This window comes from Pelodiscus sinensis, chromosome 10 (assembly GCF_052426305.1).
Source record: "Pelodiscus sinensis isolate ZL-2025 chromosome 10, ASM5242630v1, whole genome shotgun sequence".
NCBI lineage: Eukaryota > Metazoa > Chordata > Testudines > Trionychidae > Pelodiscus > Pelodiscus sinensis.
This window is the reverse complement of record NC_143061.1, coordinates 46,147,618-46,168,375: the sequence shown is the minus strand read 5'-3', so window position 1 is coordinate 46,168,375 and position 20,758 is coordinate 46,147,618. Positions and strand designations below refer to the sequence as shown.

At 48.6% G+C, this 20,758-nt stretch overlaps 1 protein-coding gene and 1 long non-coding RNA gene across 10 annotated transcripts in view; one reads left to right on the top strand and one right to left on the bottom strand.

Moving 5' to 3' along the window:
* Positions 1-20,758, bottom strand: part of PER2 (period circadian regulator 2) — a 136,285-nt gene that overhangs the window by 83,116 nt on the left and 32,411 nt on the right. For 4 of the 9 annotated variants that reach the window (XM_089780872.1, XM_089780871.1, XM_075937512.2 and 1 more), the window contains 5 exons: positions 20,538-20,663; positions 11,571-12,052; positions 10,587-10,649; positions 1,969-2,123; positions 1,247-1,368 (listed from right to left, as the gene is read on the bottom strand). In XM_089780872.1, coding sequence (XP_089636998.1) covers positions 1,247-1,368; positions 1,969-2,123; positions 10,587-10,649; positions 11,571-11,827 — 597 coding nt within the window. In that variant the 5' untranslated portion in view covers positions 11,828-12,052; positions 20,538-20,663. The remainder of the gene's footprint in view (positions 1-1,246; positions 1,369-1,968; positions 2,124-10,586; positions 10,650-11,570; positions 12,053-20,537; positions 20,664-20,758) is intronic. The other 5 variants (XM_089780876.1, XM_089780875.1, XM_089780873.1 and 2 more) reach the window with 2 other exon arrangements.
* LOC106732224 (uncharacterized) overlaps positions 1-20,758 on the top strand; it is a 78,947-nt gene that overhangs the window by 42,587 nt on the left and 15,602 nt on the right. The window lies entirely within an intron of this gene.

The following is a 20,758-nucleotide window of genomic DNA, read 5'->3' as shown; positions in this document are numbered from 1 at the left end:
TAGATAAGAAAACATTTTAAATCTTTTCTCTGATACAGTGTTGAAAAATGGTATTGGGAAGTTCACACTAATTTGATGGTAAGTATTTTTCATCTTGTCTATTTTTAACTAATAAGAAATAATTAAATCAAATGTACTGTATGAGACATTAAGTCTCAAGACAAAGTATTTTAACTGCCTAGAAAATACACATAGCTGGTATAAACATTTTCTGAAGCATGTGAGACTGTTTTAATCCATATTTTGATTTAGTTGCATCAGCTGGTTGCATATTCTTACTAAGTAGACTATCACAATGAAGAAGTTACTTTGGATATGGAAATCAACAATTTCCCCCTTCATAAATGTTAATATCACAGGCATATTTTGTCTTTATAAAATTCAATTATTCAAGGGTCTTAAAGACATAGATCAGTACATTAATCTACAGTCAAACGAATGGGGCTGCAAATACTTAGAAATTCAGTATGCTAATTCATGAAAAAGTGGTTAATACAAAAGTTAGTAAGCGGAAATCTATTAGGTAGCCTAGTGATGTCTATCTTGTTGAAAGATACCTTTGTCTAGTCCTGTTTTATACATCTTGAGAACCAAAAGATTCATCTCTACTGCTGGAAAACTGAAGTCTAATAGATCGCCGTGTGAACAAATGTTTGATATTCAGCCTATATTTTAATTTTTCTTAATATCATCCCATCTGAATACTTCTATTTATACCCCTTTAACTATTCATAGGAACACAGAACTAACCCTTCCTGATCAGACCAAAGGAATATCTAGTCCAGTATGCTAGTAATAGTTAACTGAAATACTGAAGGTATCAAAGAATCCCGTAGTAAACAATTATAGAATTGCTGATGTATAAGAGAATTTTCGTCCTCTAAACTCCTTTAGATAGTGGTTGGCTCATGTCTTAGAACAAACTTAAAGAAACATTTTTTCTCTCACAGCTATGAAACCCTCACAAACTCTGGGTAGCCAGCTGCCACCTGCATGAGCTATGAGGGCCCACAAAGAGGGGTCAAGGTTCCCTGCTATACTCTTTAGAAGGTAGATTAAGGTAAATATTGTTCAGAATGCAGTGTCCAATACCAGCAACAAAACCACGAAAGCTGTTAGCAACAAGACATTAAACTATTATGCCCCAAATTCCCCCCCCCCTTTTTTTTTAAGAAAGGCTAAATTTAAGAGTTTAAACCAACCCTCCAATTACATACACGTTGCAGTAAGGGGTCAAAATACTCACTGCATTTTTCATGATGTATTCAGAAGTAATGTTCTCAACTTCCTCTACTGTATAGGATGACACATCGAGACCAGAAGGATGGCTTTCATTAATCATCAGTAGCTGGTAATATTCTTCATTGGCTATATAAGAAATATTAAGCACATTTTTTATATTCACATTTCAAAATGAGACCAGTTGACAATGAGACTGTTAATGACTGGAATGAAAGCATGATCTTGTGGTTAAGTACAGGACAGGATATCCAGGTTCTATTTCCATTTCCACCTTGAGAAAAGCACTTAACTTGTTCCTGTTTGTTTCCTCATTGGTAACCTCAGGAAGTTAATGAAGTTAGGGGTATTGTGTCGTTTAATTAGTTACAATCTATGAAATACTTGGCAATCCTTAGACAGAAGGCATGCTGAATATTGTCTATAAGCCAATATGTCATACAAATTTTAAGTCAATGGCTAACTAATCACCAAAATATATTAAATAAAAATCAAGTCTCACTCTACATACTACTAGGTTTTTTTGTTTGTTTGTTTGTTTTAAGATCTGAAAAAGGGACCTACTTTTTTTTTTGTAGCGTCACAATCTCAAATTATTAAAATGATACAACTGCTTTAGTTTTATAATCTTTCGGTTATTACACATTTGTCTTTAGAAAGAGATCCAGAGTCAGATTCTCGTTCTAGATTTACTTTTGTTCAATCTAGTATCTGAAGAAGAAATATTACCTTTAACTTGTTTAATACTTTTAAGTGCGTATTTCAATGTTGCCAGCACATAAGATTTTCCTTTGATTCTTTTCTCAGGAGGAAGGCGTGCTTTCAGTTCCTGCAATGTTTTCCTCAATTCCTTTTGTGTTTTGGCTTTAGTAGATTGCTCACTGCTATAAAACAAAAATTATTTGACATTTAAACTGACTTTTCAGAAAACAAAAGCCTTCTGACATTTATCATGTAATTAGATTAGTTCCACAAATGGGTAAGTTACTTACCCTGTGCAGTAACTGGAATTCTTCAAGATGGTTGTCCCCGTGGGTGCTCCACCTTTAGGTGCACCAGCACCGCTGCGCCCACCAGTCGGAGATTGTTGGTAGAAGTGCTCCCTCCCGCCTTCCTGGCTGGCCATGCGAGTGAGGCTCAGGTGTGAGGGCACCTGGAATGTGTAATGCGCATGCACGGTCCGCCGGCTCCTCAGTTCTTCTCTGATCCGGACTCCCAACAGAATCCAGAGCAGAGGGGAGGAGAGTGGGTGGTGGAGCACCCATGGGGACAACCATCTCAAGGAACTCCAGTTACTGCACAAAGTAAGTAACTTTCCCTTCTTCTTTGAGGAGTGTCCCTGTGGGTGCTCCACCTTTAGGTGACTACAGAGCAGTATCAATGCTTGGAGGTGGGACCTTCGGAAGGCTTGTTTCAGTTCAGCTACTGAAAATACTGAGCGGTCAAATCGAGTGAGAGAGTGTCTGTATACAATTGGATGGCACAGTGATAAGTAAAAGTGTGAGCAGAAGCCCATGTGGCTGCTCTGCAGATCTTGTCCGTGGGGATACAGTGGAGCAATGCTGTGGAGGCAGCCATTGCCCTCATGGAATGGGCACGTACGGCCAAAGGAGGCTGTCTGTTGAATATAACATAAACCAGTCTTATACATTCTGAGATCCACTTGGGCAGTCTCTGTTTGGAGATCGGTAGTCCCTGAGATCTCTCTGCAGAGGAGAGAACAAGCGAGGAGTTTTGCGGAACTTCTGTTGCAAGTAAAAGGCCACCGCCCTGCAGACATCAAGGGTACGGAGATCCCCTTCACTGTTGTTGCCATGAGGTTTGAGGAAGACGACCGGTAAGTAAATTGAAACAAAAAACAGGACTATGTAGCACGTTAAAGACTAACAAGGTGGTTTATTAGGTGATAAGCGTTCATGGGCCAGACCCACTTCCTCAGATCAAATAGTGGAAGAAAATTGTCACAACCATATATACCAAAGGATACAATTTAAAAAAGTGAACACATATGAAAAGGACAAATCAAGTTTCAGAACAGAAGAGGGATATGGGGGGGGGGGCGCGAGGTAAATGTCTGTGAGCTAATGATATTAGAGGTGATAATTGGGGAAGCTATCTTTGTAATGGGTAAGATAATTAGAGTCTTTATTCAAACTTAGGTGTAAAGTGTCGAATTTAAGCATGAATGACAGTTCAGAGGATTCTCTTTCAAGTGTAGTTTTAAAAGGCCTTTAAAGCAGGATGCAGGTAATCAAGTCATTGAGACATTTACCTCCCTCCGCCCCTCCATCCCTCTTCTGTTCTGAAATTTGATTTGTCCTTTTCATATGTGTTCATTTTTTTTAATTGTATCCTTTGGTATATATATGGTTGTGACAATTTTCTTCCACTATTTGATCTGAAGAAGTGAGTCTGGCCCACAAAAGCTCATCACCTAATAAACCATCTTGTTATTCTTTAAAGTGCTACATAGTCCTGTTTTTTGTTTCAGCTACACCAGACTAACACAGCTACATTTCTATCACTATTCTGTAAGTAAATTGGTTTGTTACAATGAAATGAGGTAAGTACTTCGGGAAGGAATTTAGAATGGGTCTGTAGGATCGCCTTGTCCTTCTGGAAGACTGTATAAGGCACGTCGGCTATAAGCACGCCCAACTCTCCCACCCTTTGTGCAGAAGTAATAGCCACGAGGAAGGCCACTTCCTTCCTCGATGGAGAAGGGAGCAGGTAGCTAGTGGTTCAAATAGTCTGCCCGTTAATGCCCTTAGCACGAGGTTAAGGTCCCATGCGGGAACTGATTCTTTAGTTGGTGGGAAGGTATTGTGTAAATCTTGCAGAAATCTCCTGATTGATGGATGAGTGAAAATGGAATGATCCTGCATGGATGGGTAGAATGCAGATATGGCCGTGAGGTAGACCCTGAGGCTGTGTCCAGACTCCATGCCTCCGTCGACGGAGGCATGTAGATTAGCCAGGTTTCACGAGGCTTACCTGTGTCGATGAAGAAAGGCTTCTTTGTCGGGGCATCGCGTCCAGACTCTCCCGATCTGCCGACAAACAGCTGATCGGCAGATCGGGGCAGCCATTTAAATTTAAATGAAGCCGCGATTATTTTAATCGCGGCTTCATTTCCCTCTTCCGAGCTGGCTAATCTACATGCCTCCGTCGACGGAGGCATGGAGTCTGGACACAGCCTGAGAGAGCTGACAGATGAGAGTTGTGAAGGTGTAGTAAGTAGGTGACTATGAGTAAGATTCCCCTCTCCGTGGGAGTGCAGTATCGAGTGAAGCACCAGCTAGTGAAATGCTGCCATTTTTTAGCGTAGGTTTTCCTCGTTGCAGGTCTACAGCTGTTTGTGAGAATAGTTTGAACTTCTGGAGGACAATGGATCTCGGTCATGGTTAGCCAGCAAGGAGCCATGCGCATGCAGGTGAAGATGCTCGATGGCAGGGTGGCAAATCTTCCTGTTCTGTTGTGTGAACAGGGATGGAACAGTGGGAAAGCGATGTGGGGGACACCTGGACATGTGTAGAACAGCTGGATACCAAGTCTGTCTGGGCCACCATAGAGCTGGCAGTATCACTTTAGCTCAGTGCTGTTTTATTTTGAGTATCACTCTCTGGATGACAGGAATTGGTGGAAACGCGTATGCTAGAAGCGCGTCCAATCTGATGCTGGACACATCCCCCAGAGATCCCAGACCCAATCCCAATCTGGAGCAATAGTGAGGGCACTGAATTTGTGTGTGTGGCAAAGAGGTCCACTCCAGGGAACCCCCATCTGTAGAACAGATGATTGACGGCCGCTCTGTTGATCTCCCACTCGTGATTGAGGGAGAAGTTTCTCCTGAGATATATGTGGCTATAAGGCGAATGTGACAAAGGATGCACCATTACCATAACTGTACTGCCTTCTAACAGAGCTGGCAAGGACAGACACCACCCTGCTTGTTGTCATGTTGTCCATCAGTATGCAGACAGTATTGTTGTGTATTATCTGAGAGAAGTGCATGCATGCATGCATGCATACCAGACTGTTCTGAGCTCAAGCAAGTTGATATGTTTGCGGTGCTTGTCTGATGTCCATCTGGCTTGAACCATCTGATCCTGCATATGAGCCCCCCCAACCTGTTAAAGAGGTATCTGTGGTAACTGTAAGCATTGGGGGGTTCTGTTGAAAGGGGACCCTTTTGCATACATTTGAGTCCACCAGGTAAGAAAGACTTTTATTCTGCATGGCATGCAGAGAGACTTGTTCAATGGGTGTACATGTGGCCTGTACACCGTCCTGAGTCACGTCTGCATCGGTCTCATATGCAGGCATGCATGCATAAGGCACCACCACAAATGTGGTAGCTGTCATTGACTGAGGAGGCGCAGGCACTGCCTAGAAGTTATACAGGGGCTGAGCTGCGCCAGATGCACCAAGTCTTGAATTGCTGTGAATCTGTGCTGTGAAAGCAAGGCTATTGCGGTTTCGCAGTCCAGATGTGCCCCTATGAAGTCTAGTGTCTGTGTTGGGAGCAAGACACGCTTTGCCAGGTTTATGCATAGCCCGAGTCTGTCGAATAATGCCCTGGTAACCGTCACTGCCTGCTGCGTATGGTAAGGCGACGGGAGGCAATCGTCGAGGTAGGGAAAAATGGTGATTCCTCTTGTTCTGAGGTGAGCAGCAACCACTGCTAGCACCTTTGAGAATACCCTTGGGGTGGTCAATAGGCTGAAAAGTAAGATTCTGTACTGGAAATGTTGGTTCACCACTGTGACTTGGAGGAAGCGTCTGTGTGACGGATGTATTGCAATGTGGAAGTAAGCATCCTGAAGGTCGAGAGTGGACAATCTCCTTTCTCGAGGGCAGATAGAATTGTGGTGAGGGTCACGTAGGGATTGACAGGGCTCGACAAATGCGCTCGCCCGTGGCGAGTAGATTCTTCCAGCTGGCGAATGCAGGGGCGGACTGGCCCGGTGGGCCGTTGTGACGGGCTGGCCGAAGTCCGCATTATGGGCGGCGCGGCCCCATCCGATCTGCCAGCCGGCGGACGAGCTTGGTGCCGCCGGGAAGGAGGAAGTGCGGCGATTCCTCCCACCGGGCTGCCTGCGTGCAGCTCCAGCGCAAGGAGGCGGGGCGGGATGCCAGGATGTTGGTATGACCTGTCCCCGCTGATTTTAAAGGGCCACAGCAGCTCGGCTCTGGCTGCATGACCCTGGGAGCTAGCTGCGGCGCACGGCACAGCTAGGGCCCACCCCACCGGCTCCAGTCCTGCCACGGCCCCAGCCTCCCTTTGTCTCTGCGCTGCCCGTTCCCCATGCCTCCCCTGCACCCTGGACCTCCTGCTCTCCCTCTTCCTAGTGACCCTTTGGCTCTGCACCGCCCTTACACCCTGCTCCCTCCGATCACTGTCCCCCTGCTCTGTGCTGCCCGTTCCCTGCACTGCCCCTAGACCCCGATCCCTCTGCCCCTCCCATTCCCCACGTCCCATTCTCCATGCCTCCACCGCACCCTGTTCCCCCCGCTCCCTGCTCCCCCCGCTCTGTACTGCCCGTTCCCTGCACTGCCCCTCGACCCAGATCCCTCTGCCCCTCTCGTTCCCCACGTCCCATTCCCCACACCTCCACCGCACCCTGCATCTCTCTGGCTCTATGCCGCCCGTTCCCCACGCCACCCCTGTTCTCCCCCACTGTTCCCTGCAACCCTCTGGCTCTGTGCTGTCCCTGAACCCTGCTCCCTCTGTGGGTCGGAAGTGAAGGGTGCTTGCCCATAGGGAGGGGCTGGATAGGGCAGGGAAAAGGCTGCTGTGACCCAGCAGCGACCGAAAGGGGGAGTTCACTTGAAATGCCTTTGCCTTTATGGAAAAAAGATGAATGAAAATGCTAGTTATTTATAGGGCTAAAATGCCGGGACAAAAAAACCCAAAAAAACCCATTGCAAAATGCAAACGTGTAAAAGACAACAACGGGGGGGGGGGGGGGGGGGGGAGAGAAATGTTTTGCTTGGGGCAGCAAAAAACCTAGAGCTGGCCCCTGGGGAGGGCTGAGCTGGGCTGGGCTGGGCTGTGGGGAGGGGAGGAGAAAAATATGGGGAAGGGGCTTGTGCTGAGGGGAGGAAGTCAGGAGAAGAAGAAGAAGAAAGGGGAAGGCACCAAGGGATGGGGTGCAGGAGAGACAAATGCCAGGGGGCCAAGTGTAGACAATGAGGAAAAAGGCAGGAGGGGAGGTGTCAGTGGGAGGGTGGACAGGGTGATGCTGGGAGAGGAGAGGGCAAGTCACTGGGGACTAGAGGTGGAGGGGGAGGTGCTGGGAGAAGGCTTGAAAGAAGGGATGGGCATGAGGAAGGTGGGGATGGAGCAAGGCATCTGTGAGGGCACAGGGGCATGAGGGGCAGAGGGTGGTAAGGGGGTGGGTATCAGGGAAAAAGAGAGCAAAGGGGGCAGGAGCAGTGAGGGAAGGGGGAGGCACCAGGAGGGGGCAGGTGCCAAAGGATTCTGGGGGTGAAGCAGAAGGGCAGACACCTACAGGGGAGGGACCAGCACCAGAGGAGAGAGGCAGGGCAGGTATGTAGAGAGAGCTGTTAGGAGAGGTGATGAGGAGGGGTAGCTCACATGATCAGAGTAGGGCTACTGGAGGAGTGGGCACAGGGCAGAGAGAACGGCTGGTGGAAGGGGGCTGGTCACAGGAGGGCCGAGGGCAGTGAGAAGGGCAGGAGTCAGGACAGCAGAGGGTGAGGAGTTGGGGGGCAGCAGGCACTAAGGGAGCTGATGGAGCAAGGGGAGGAGACATGGAAGCAGAGAGAAAAGGTAGAGGTTTATAATATATTTATTAGTAACCTTGGGGGATATTTATTAATAACTTAAGAATAAGAATAGTAATTACTAATAAGAATTTATGCCATTAAAAAAACCACTTTTTTTGGGGGGGGGGGGAGGGTGGTGAGTCCCCTTTTTGTCTGGTGAGTAGGGTTTTCCATAATTTGTAGACCCCCCTGGTGATTGAGTTTCCTGAGATTTAGTATAGGTCTTCAACCCCTTGATTTCTTGGTTGTGAAGAAGTAGTGGGAATAAAAACCTCTTCCTCTGTGCTCGAGGGGCACCACATCTATGGCTCCTAATTGCAGGAGACGTTGTGCCTCTTGGAGGAACAGTCTCTTGAGAAGGGTCCCTGAAGAGGGATGGGAATGGTGGTAGTGGGTGGGGGGTGGAGGCAAAGGGGATTACGTAACCCATGTTGATGATCTCAAGAAACCCACTTTTCCCCGTCGGCATTCTAGCTGGTGCCAGAGCAACAGCTTCATCAATTAGCCTCACTGTCTGGCTCTCTGAGGAGGAGCGAGCCCTTTGCTTGTGCTCCCAGCTTTTATGGGAGCTGGCACTAGAGCTTTTAACTGCCCCCCTTAGTAGTATAGAGGCGACAGTATCAGGTTTTGTGCTCATCAGTTTCCTCATTGGGGATGTAGACCCTGAGGAATTGTGAGACCTCTTCTTCACTGAGGGAGATTTTCCGTTGGTGATTGGGCTTATAGTTGGAATAGCCCTTTCAACAAAGTCTGTCCCGGTGGACTATACCTGAGGGGTGAGTTTGGAGTAGAGTTCAAGGAAGGTTTCAATGCTGTCTCCATTTGTAAGATGCAAAGTTGAAGCTGTCTGGCTCTCCTTGTGCGCTTAGTCAATTTCCTTCAATGCTGACAGCGCTCTATATTGTGGTCTTGGCCCAGGCAGTGGACATAAAGCAAACGGCTGTCTGCTACAGCTATGGACAGACTGCAGTCCAAACACCTTTTAAACCCAAGCGAGCCTGGCACATCCCAAGAAATATATGGCAACAAGGGCAACTGCTATCAAAGCAGAGTTGTGGGACGCAGTGAATAATGCCACCTGTCAGAAGGCTCGGGAGGTTCCCCCCGGCCCCTTTAAAAGAAAACAGCTAAATAGCATCAGTAAGAAGAAGAGTAGTTGAAATGGAATGAATAAAATAGGCAAATTATAGAGAGATGAGTATGTGAGGGCAACAGCTGAAGTGCGACCGCAGCCGGTGGCGTTCAGAGAAGAACTGAGGGACAAGCTGGTCACACATGTGCATTACACACTCTAGGCACCTCATACCTGAATTTCGCACACATGTCCAGCTGGGGTGGGAGGGGCATGACTATCTCCAACTGGTGGGCGCAGCGGCGCTGGCGCACCTAAAGGTGGAGCACTCACGAGGACACTCCTTGAAGAAGAACTATTTAGTACAACTTTGGAAGCATTTAGTTGCAAAGATGCATCAGGATTTATAACAATTGCTATATTAGTTAGATCGAGGTTCTCCATCTTTTTAGGCTCACAATCCATTTGTAAACTTGATGACCTGTCACAACCTAGTAAATAGCTTTAATGAAAAAAATACCTGGTTTATTAAATATTTCTTACCCATGACATCACATCTATTCACATTAATGTTATATGTACTAAATCAGCACACCTATGTACCTCTGGGACTGCTCAGGTCCCAGGGGACTGGCTGAGCTATTTCCCAGCTCTAAGCATTGCAACTCCCCAGGTCACACCTTCTCTCAGGTTTGGCCAGGTCTACCTGATGGAGAAGAGGCTGCCAAGGCCAAATTGTCAACCTGGCTTATGAGGCCACAGCATCACTGTGCCTTCAGGAGCCAATGCACTAAAGTAGCTATTTTATCCCAGGTGACATATGACAATGGCAAAGATTCACCAAGGGATCTTTGTTCCAAGCAAGATACATTTTTTTATAAGGAAAACAATATTATCCCTAAATTCTATTTATCTTTCTCTCTGTGTAGAACTTCTGCCAGGAACTTTCCCCAGCTCCCTGGTAGAAAGTCAACTTAGGATACGCAACTCCAGCTACAATAATAGTTAAAATGTGTTGAATTTTTGCAGTGGCCCCACTGCATGAGATCAATACGATAAACTCTTCCATCACTCACCCAACCAGCCATAACAGAGGGGTGGGTTGGTCCAAAGGTGAGCACATGCACCAGATCACAAATGCCCAAAGCAAGGAACTGAACCCAGCCAGCCTTGTGTGGCTAGAGCCACAGAAGCCACCGATGTGAGGTGAGTGTAGAGCTAGCTCTGCAATGCTCTATCCCAAGTCTTCCACCTCCCAAAGTGGAGAACCCAGCCCTCAGCCAGGGCCACCTGTATAACCTTTAACATATTCTTGCAACCTGGTTTTGGGTGAGAACCATGAGACAAAAAACCCTGTATTAGATTTGGCTATTTAAAGTTTGGTAATTCATTTTTATTCTCAATAATTACCTCAAACAGCTTTAATCCCCTTCATTGTTTTAAAACTTATTTTATAATACACAAATATTATATTTTTATTTACCTGCATCCACTGGTAGATGGATTATGTTCAGAGTCTACAATCAACAGGCTAAATACACTTGAGCTGAAAAAAGAACAACCTTGGTGATGTTAATAATCAAATATTAGTTGTGTTTAGTTTTAACATCTTCATTTTCTATTTGCTACTTTACACTTACAGACTCAGTTTAAACCAATTAAACTGTTGATAAAACCAAGTGAGTAGCATCAGCCAAATCAGTTTGTGTGTAAATGTTAAGTATGCTTAAAAAGATGCTATTCTGTGGTAGACTGATTTAGTGGACACACACAATACTGTATATTTTACTATACATTAGACTAATAATGGTAAAGTATTCAACAGCTGTGTCCTTAAGGGACAGCCACAAAAAGGTGTGACGTATACCACTACTCTATGGTTTTGCTCCCCTGTCTTCTAAAATAAGAGTCTCGGGATTAAAAAAAAGAATACCACAAGCGATTTTGGTAAAAAACAACATTTATTCATGGGGAAAGATGTATTCTAAATCTGATTTTAAACAGAAGATTTGTTCTGAAGTCACAATTTAAAAACTTTAATCTTTAATTTAAATCAGACTCTGCTCTTTCTAGTCAATAAGATATGGTAATTCAAAGATTGCAAAAACAAGCAGTTAAAAGCCTTAGTTCACTGATCTATTTGCATCTTAGCAGGAAAAAAAGTTGACAAACTTCTTTGCAGCGCTTTACTACATTTTTCTCCTATGTTCTCATATCACTGTACTTTTAAAAGCTCAAAGAATTTCACCATAGTATTATTCTCTTCTTGTAGATGCAATTTACTACCTGCTTATTATGGTGTAAGCCAGTAATGAATGAATAAATAATAAAATCGGCATGGAATGGAAAAAGCACTAATCATAGGAACACAGTCCAACACAGATTACATCACACATGTTAAAGTGAAAGTAGATTAGATTTTAAGAATATTAAGAGAAACATCAGTGAAAAGTTAGCATATTATTACCTTTTATGACAATCTAAAGACTCCATCAGCACTGCCCTCTCTTTCCCATTTTCACTAGATTCATTGCCATGAGAATCATGACTATTAGAGTAGTTTTCATTCATATCATTTCCACTGATGACATTACCACTGGATCCACTGTTCATTTCAATGGCCTTCTGAAGAGTATCTGGATGTTGTTCAGGTTTTACCTGAATATCAGTCTCCTCAGCAATAATGTGGGTATGGTCGTTTGCAAGTGCAGAATACCCACTCATTTTGTATTGCTGCTTTAGAGAGTATGGCTGCTGAGAAATATTTTCACCGATTTCAAGTTGTTATGGGTTCTCTGCTCTTCAGTGCTAGAGCAGAACGCCCGATCTTAAACAGAGTCCACTGAACATACATTAGCAGTATTTGTATAGACTAAGAATTTGTCAAGCCATATTCACGTTGGTGCTTTGTATACAAGACTGGTTGTTTTGAAGTGTGAATCCAAAATCCTAAAGGAGAGAGGGGTGAGAAGGGAAGAGAAAAGAAAAGTAAATTATGCTGACGCACAATGTGTTTTAATGAGTTTGTTTCAGTTTGTTCAATATTAAGGTTCTATTATTGGCCGATTTTAACACTGAAATAATGAAGTAGCTCTAATGTTAAGCTTTACTTTTAATAATATATTAATGTTATCCCAGAATTTGACACATTCCAACATTTTTTAAACATTTTACATATCAATATATTTCCATATTTCAAGGTTAATAAGAATGTCAAATATATATTCATTTTGGCATAAAAGCCATAAGGGAAAAGAAAGCTAAAAAAGAGAATTTTAAATTAGAAAGCAGCTTTTTAAAAAATTTCAATACTACTCATTTCTTATCAGTGTATACACCGTAATTGCTATCAAACCTACTGGCTGACACTTGTATTCAATTATGCAAAAATCAAGAGTATCCATTTTACTATTTCTGGGGAAAAACCACAATGAACTAGAAATTATTTAGTGAGTTTAAAGTAGGGATGTTACATATAGTGTATTTTAGTAATCGTGTAGTCACAATTTTTAGCGGTTACACGGTTACTAAAATAATCCCCAGGTGGTGGGACTGGTAGCCAGTATGTGCTCAGCTCACTCCTGGTGAGTCTTCTGATTTAAAAATCAGATCCCTGCACAGACTGACTCCTACCCACCAGCTTGTACTGCGGTCTCTGATACGGAGGCCGCAGCAGGGGACCGCAGCAGCCCGTCTATGGGAGCCCCAAGCTACACATGGACAGAGGCTGCTTCAGCATCCTGCCTCTCCCTCTCCCCCATTGCTGCCTCTCAGAGGCAGTAGCGCAGGGGATGGGGGCGGGTAGGGGATAGGGGCGGGCAGGCAGCTTGACAGAATTAGTGTTCATGGCTTAGAAGCCAGCTCCCCCTGAGCACCAGCTCCCACCTGCCCCCTACCCTGCTGCCTCTGTGGGAGAACAGGTGGTTCTGTGGAGCCAAAACATGTGGAGAGCTGGCTTGAAAGCTGGCTTTCTGCCTTTACCAGCTCCTGCCTGCCCTCTTCACACTTTGTGCTCCTGCTTCTCTATCAGAGGCATCAGCACAGAGGTGGTGGGGGAGGGACAGGCAGCTCCGCAGGATCTGGTGCTCATGGGAAGCCCGCTTTTAAGAGAGAGCTCCCCATGAGTACCAGCTCCCACCTGCCCTGCTCGCTGCTGTCTTTGCATGAAGCCTTGGAAGAGGGAAGCAGACAGCTCCCAGGGAACCAGCACATGCAGAGGAGCGGTCTTAAAAAAAAGTCAGCCCCCCACGGGCACCAGCTCCTGCCTCAATACCCTTGCTGCCTCGGATTCAGTCTAGACCATTTGGCTAATTGTTTAAATGGCTATATGCTAAATCCCTATCTTAAATAAATAGTTGGTTTTCAGGTATGAAAAGAACGGTTACTTACCTGTAACTGTTGTTTGAGATGTGTTGCTCATGTCCATTCGAATTAGGTGTGCGCACTGCGTGCACCGTGTCTTCTGGAGCGTTTTCCCTAGCGGTACCCGTAGCACCGGCAGGGCGCCCCCTGGAGTGGCGCCGCCATGGCGGGGCATAAGTACCCCTACTGGCGCTGCCCCACCTCAGTTCCTTCTTGCTGGACGCTCCGACGAAGGAGAAGTGGGGGGGAGGGGAGTCGAATAGACATGAGCAAAACATCTCGAAGAACAACAGTTACAGGTAAGTAACCATTCTTTTCTTCTTCCAGTGGTTGCTCATGTCCATTCGAATTACATGACTTCCAAGCCAACCCCACTTCAAGGAGGTGGTGTCGGAGCACTCAAAGAGAAGTCCACGAAAGTTAAACAATCCAAACAAATTTATTTAACCAAAGGAACACAGAAAAACTGTATAAAGCGCAATGTGACACTGATAAACCATACATATTTATAATACAGAGCTGAGGACTGCAGAGCCCACTCCTGCGTCCTCCCTGGCCTGCTGTGCCAGCGCGTAGTGCACCGTAAAGGTATGAAGCGATGACAACATGGATGCCCTGAAGATTTCAGTGATTGGAACCTGCGCCCCAAAAGCTACAGAGGATGCCTGCGCCCTGGTGGAATGTGGTGTAACCCGGGGCAGGATCTTCCCGGCCAAGGCATAACACTCCCTGATACATCCTGCGACCCAATTGGACAACCTCTGGGTCAATATGGGGAGCCCTTTCATCCTGTCAGCGACAAACAATTGTGTGGATTTGCGAAAGGGTTTAGTCCTATCAATATAGAAAGCTAGCGCACGTCTAGCATCCAGGGAATGGAGCACTTGCTCCTTAGGGGAGGTGTGGGGCTTTGGAAAGAAAACTGGGAGGTAAATTTCTTGGGACAAATGGAACAGTGACACCACCTTGGAGAGAAAAACCGGATGAGGGCAGAGCCTCACATTTATTGTCAGAAAACACTAGGTAGGGCGCATTTACAGTTAACGCCCTCAACTCGGAGATCCTGCGAGCCGATGTAATGGCCACAATGAATGCAACCTTCATAGAGAGGTGCTTCAAAGAACATGTGGCCAGTGGCTCAAAAGGGGGCAACACAAGCCTAGACAACATGAGGTTGAGGTCCCAAGCGGGGAAAGGGGGTCTAACCAAGGGATACAACTTATCTAAACCCTTAAGGAACCTTTTGACCACAGGGTCGGAAAACAGAGAAACTCCTGCTGAACCAACATGGAAGGCAGAGAGAGATGCCACATGGACTTTGACAGAGGCGGTAGAGACCACTGGACCTAAGTTCAAAAAGGTAGTCCAGAATGGATGGAACAGGTGCACTCCCCTTCTGGGCGCTCAAGACGAGAAGCGCCGCCACTTGGCCGCGTATGACCAGCTGGTAGACTGTTTCCTACTACTTAGGAGCACCATCTGTACCTCCTGGGAACATTCCCTTTCTGGTTGGATCAGCCACGGATAAACCAGGCCGTCAGGTGGAGAGAGCTGATATTCGGGTGAACCATGGTCCCTCCGTCCCAAGGTTGGGCCAGGAGATCCCAAGCTGGCGGGAGCGTTATAGGCTCCTCGCTGAGCATGTCCACCAATATAGGGAACCAGAATTGTCTGGGCCACCGAGAGGCTATCAGGATGACCGTGGACCTGAAGGTCTTGACCCTGGTCAGAACCCTGGGAATTAGGGGAAACGGAGGGAAAGCATAGAGGATGTCCGCCAGCCACGTCACCGTCATGGCATCCCCCCAGGAGTGTTCCCCCGTCCCAACAGGGAGCAGTAACTCTGACACTTGGTATTGCATGCCGAGGCAAACAGGTCTAATAGGGGACAGTCCCACCTGTGGAAGATCTGACGAAAAGCCGAGTCCTTGAGAGACCACTCGTGGGCTCCGAAGGACCTGCTCAGAGTATTGGCCAGCAGATTTTTGCACCCTGGCAGGTACTCTGCCTGCAAAACTACGTCGTTTTCTACACACAGGTCCCAGAGGCACAGAACCTCGTGACAGAGGGGAGGCAACTAGGCTCCCCCCTGCCTGTTGAGGTAAAAAACAGCCACCATGTTGTCCATGTGGACCAGGATAAAATGGCGAGAGAGCTTTGACAGGAAGGTCTCGCACACTCTCCTGACTGCCCTGAGCTCCCGGACATTTATGTGCAGAGCCCGCTCTGCAGGGGACCAGAGACCCTAGGTCCTGTGACACCCCAGGTGTGCTCCCCAACCCAGGTCCGAGGCATCTGTGACCAGTGTAAGCGAGGGGGGAGGTACGGTGAAGGGAACCCCGCTGCACACCACCACCTCCTGAGTCCACCACGATGAGGAGGCTATCACCTCCGGAGGCACTGAAAGAATTGTGTCCCAGAGACCCCTGGACTGATTGAATGCCCTTGCCAACCAGGTCTGCAGAGGACTGAGCCTCATTCGAACATGGCTTACCACATACGTACATGCTGCCATGTGACCCAGCAGTCTCAAGCAGACCCAAGCAGTCGTGATAGGGAACCAAGTTAATTCGGAGACCAGCTCCACTATGGATAGGAACCTGGTTCTGGGGAGAAGTGCCCTCGCCACCCTAGCGTCCAGGAGGGCCTACAAATTCGAGGTGCTGAGAAGGAGTCAACAATGACTTTTCCTCGTTTAGCATGAGTCCCAGTTTTACAAAGAGGGCCCTTGTAAGGGACACATGGGCCTCGACTTGTTCGTAGGAACGACCGTGAATTAGCCAGTTGTCCAGGTACAGGAACACGTGTACCTTTTTTTTGAGGAGGAATGCCACTACAAACTGCCATGCATTTTGTAAAGACCCTTGGTGCTGCTGAAAGGCCAAATGGGAGCACTATAAATTGGAAGTGGCATCGGGAAACAATAAAACGGAGAAACCTCCTGTGGCTGGGTCTTATTGCCACATGGAAGTAAGCATCCTTGAGATTGAGAGTTGCGTACCAGTCTCCTAACTGTAGAACCGGAATGACAGAAGCCAGGGTTACCGTTCTGAACTTGGATTTTACGACCGCCTTGTTGAGGTCCCCGAGATCTAAGATGGGACGAGCCCCGCCCTTCGGTTTCGGGACAATGAAATATCGGGAGTAAAACCCCTTGCCCTCCAGATGTAAAGGGACCCTCTCCGCAGCTCCCTTTTGGAGGAGCGCCAGCACCTCCTGGCGGAGGGTGTCTTCGTGAGAGGTGTCCCTGGAAAGGGACGGGATGGGCGGGTTGGAAGGGGGCGAACCCAGAAAAGGGATGGTATAGCCACTCCTGACTATCCTTAGGACGCAGGCGCCGGTCATGATTTCTGCCCAGGCCTGAGCAAACCAGGATAACCTGGCCCCAAACGGGGGGCCAGGGTGGGAGGCTGGTGCGCGACTCTCTAGCAGCCCGTCAAAATTGGTGCTTGTGCTGCTGGGAGGGACCTTGACCAACCCCACGGGGGTTGTCCCCTCTCGGGCGACGTCGACAACCCCTTGAGGCCCCCACACCCCTACTAGGAGCACGAGGACGGTGTCTCCAGTAATCCCCACAGGGGACCTGGGACTGCGGTCTCCCCTGCTGTCTGTAGGGCAGCTGACGACGCCGAGGAGCCGGCGTGTGGATCCCCAAGTACTGGAGAGTAGACCTCGTGTTCTTGAGCGTATGGAGCCTCGAGTCCATATGCTCCGAGAATAACGCCTTACCGTCAAAAGGCAGATCCTGAATAGTAGTCTGGACATCAGGAAGTATTCCAAACACCTGCAGCCAGGCACCACAGCGCATAACCACACCTGACGCCATGGTGTGGGCTGCAGAGTCGACAGCGTCCAAGGAAGCCTGGAGGGCCGTGCATGCGATGGTTTTACCCTCAGAGGTCAAGGCAGCAAACTCCTGATGGGTCTCGGCAGGCAGTTTGTCCTTAAACTTATCCATGGCCTGCCAGGTATTAAAAGCATAATGACTCAGCATCGCTTGCTGATTAGCAATGTGGAGTTGCACCCCACCAGTAGCATACACCTTATGATCCATCAGATCAAGACGCTTGGGCTCCCTAGCTTTTGGGGACAGCCCCGGCTGGGGAAGCTTCTCCCTTTGGGCCGCAGCCTGAATGACCAAGGACCCGGGGACAGGTTGGGAAGTACAGGTGTTCGTGACCCGACTGGGGAACGTAATAGCGCCTCTTCACTCCTTTTAAGGTAGGGGTCAGGGTCGCCAGCGTCTGCCACAAGGCATTGGTAATTTTGGCCACGGTCTTAAGTGGCAAAGCCAAATGGACGGGCGCATCCTCCGAGAGGATGTCAATCATGGGATCCATGTCCTCCACTACTGGCTCCACAGGGACACCCAGATTGGAGGGAAGACGCCTAAGCAGCTACTGATGCGCTCGGGCATCCATAGTAGGCAGTGCCAGTGCAGGATCCTCCAAGGCTTCATCAGGAGAGGATGACGACGACGACTCCTGGATCGGTGCTGGACCTGGCATAGGAACCGGTTGAGGCGCCGGTTGGACAGGCGGTACTGCTTGCGGAAGCAGCTCTGGTACCGAGGCCCGTGGCTCAGCAGCGGCATTCGAGGCAAGCGACCTCTGGGGGAAAAGAAGGGGGTCGTGACAGCGATGCCAATGGTTGCATTCCGTGGCCCAAGGCTCCTGACACCACAGAGGAGGGCACAGGCCCCTGCCACTGGTGGTAAGCCCACGATGTCCAAAAAGGCCACTGCGGTTGAGGTGGCCAAGTCTGCTGCACCCGTGAACGATCATGTTGGTGCCAGGAACGGGATCTGTGAGCTGAGGAAGCTCCCGAGGACTCCGATCTGAACGACGCCACATCAGATTCCGACAAGTAGTCAGACTCCAGCCAGGGAGGCACAGATGATGAATGTCCTGTCACCGAAGGAGAAGCAAACCTGGCCATGGACTCGGGTTTGCCCACGTGCGCCTGATGAGGGCGTGACGGCACTGGGAAGACTGGTCCTGGTGCCGTTAACGGTGCCTGTTGCGGTACCGGGATCCCTGATACCGACGCCGGGGGTGGAGAAGGTGCCGGAGGGACAAGCCCCGGTGCCCGGGGTGGAGCCAGTTGCGGCACTGGGAGGACTGGTCCTGGTCCTGAAGATGGTTGCGGTGCCGACAGGGAGCAAGGTTGCGGTGCTGAAGCCGGTACGGGTTGCAAGACGAACCCTGAAGAAGCAGACATCACTGTCGATGGTGGTACTGGCAAGGTCCACATGGTCAATGCCGGTGCCTGCAACGGTGCCAATGAGTGCATCGGTGCTGAAGAAGCTGATGCTGAAGGGCTCAGTGCCGACGACTGGAACGGCATCCCTGGAAAGCTGCTCAGCACCGGCGTCGAGGCTGACATTGCCGTAGACGTTGCCACATGGCTAGAGTGGTACAGCACCAGTGCAGCCAAAATGGGGTCTGGGAGAGGTCCCAGCACCTACGATGGTGAGGCACAGTCGGGCGCCAGGTGAAGCCTGGCGGCCTGCGTTGAGACTGGCACTGATGAGGAGGCAAGCGGTACTGGTCCCACAGGGGACAGTCCCGCTGCGTAAGTGGCTGGAGCCGTCCGGTCATGCTCGTGCGGAGGCGAAGCCAGAGCCAGCACGGCTCCGGCATAGGCGACCTCGACCCTTCCGCCTCAACCGACGACGGAGGGGAAGTAGTGAGATTAATGAGGTCTTGTGCCACCTCAAAGGTGTCCGGCGTGGAAGGGCGGTGCAAGGGTAACGGACGTCCCGCTCGCTTACGCCGCACCGTGCAGGATGAGGACTTGTGCACCGGTGACTCAGCACCGTGACGTAGGCCCGACTTGGATACTTGGCTCGGAGACATACCACGAGACATTCTTGACCTCTTTGGTGCCGGAGAGGGAGACCGGTGCCGGGCCCTCGACACCGAGGCCCGGCCTTGGGATGGAGCATCCTGCGTGGACGCTGGTGCACTGCACACCGCAGACTGCCCAGCCGATGCTGGCTGTAAAGCCGCCTCCATGAGGAGAAGTTTTAGACGAGAGTCTCTCTCCCTCTTAGTGTGCGGCTTAAAAGATATGCAGATCTTACAGGCATCCGTAAGATGGCCCTCACCCGCACACTTCAGACAACTGTCGTGTGGGTCTCCTTTGGGCATGAACTTTGTGCAGACAGCGCACGCCTTAAAGCCTTGCGGCCCTGGCATTCCTCACCCCGGAAGGGGGACAAGGAAAACAAAAAGACACTAACTATCTAACTAAGTGAACTATTCAGAACTATCTACAATGCTAAGAGAAACGGGAACCATTAACTGATCTGAGAGAGAGAGAGATGCTCCAACGACCGTCACGGGCGGTAAGAAGGAACTGAGGTGGGGCAGCACCAGCAGGGGTACTTATGGCCCTGCCATGGCAGCGCCACTCCAGGGGGAGCCCTGCCAGCGCTACGGGTACCGCTAGGGAAAACGCTCCAGAAGACGCAGTGCACGCAGTGCACACACCTAATTCGAATGGACATGAGCAACCGCTCGAAGAAGAAACTGTTTTACCGTATTGGGGGGTTATAAAATTTTTTTTAAAAGGAAAAGGAGTATTTCCTCTGTTGCTGCGCAAGAGACTGTAGCCAGACAGGAACCCCCCCCCTGCAACATCCATCTTTGCTTGCCTGGAAGCATACAGGGCACAAAGAGCAGTAAAATCAGCATAGTCTTTGAAAGCCTTGACAGGAGGCCCAGATATGCCAGCTCACCCAGTGACCCTGGACAACTGTAAGCAGAGATAAGAGGGTGATCGAACTAATCGCTGACCTCGAGGCTGCGAGAACTGCCTTGGCTGGCACCTATATTGATACGAACGCATTCGTCCGCGGGGGGCGGGGGGGGGGGGGGGAGAGGAATCTCTCACCCAGTAAAGAATGTCCAGTACTCACAATTTAGTTCTCTCTCTTACAAGTGAAAATTAAGTTGAAACTTGCTTGTAAGAACTGGCATCACAAAGACGGACCAACACAATTTGGCATCTTAGATAAGAAAGAGGATACGGGCCCCTATGGGTATAAAGATGGGTCCAGCACACTTACCCTGAGTGTCAATCTACCATCTATCTGCTGGTCGGGTTAGGTGATTGGCCTCCCGAGGTTCCACGGGGACGCCCACCTCGTATTCATCTTTCCTAGGAATTGAGGGACCGGCCCTGGCCTGATACGCTGGAGTTGAGAGGCACAGAAGGGGGTAAAAATTGTACCTGGATGTGTCCTTTGTCTTAAGTGTACATATAGATTTAGAGCTCTTTAAAAATTAA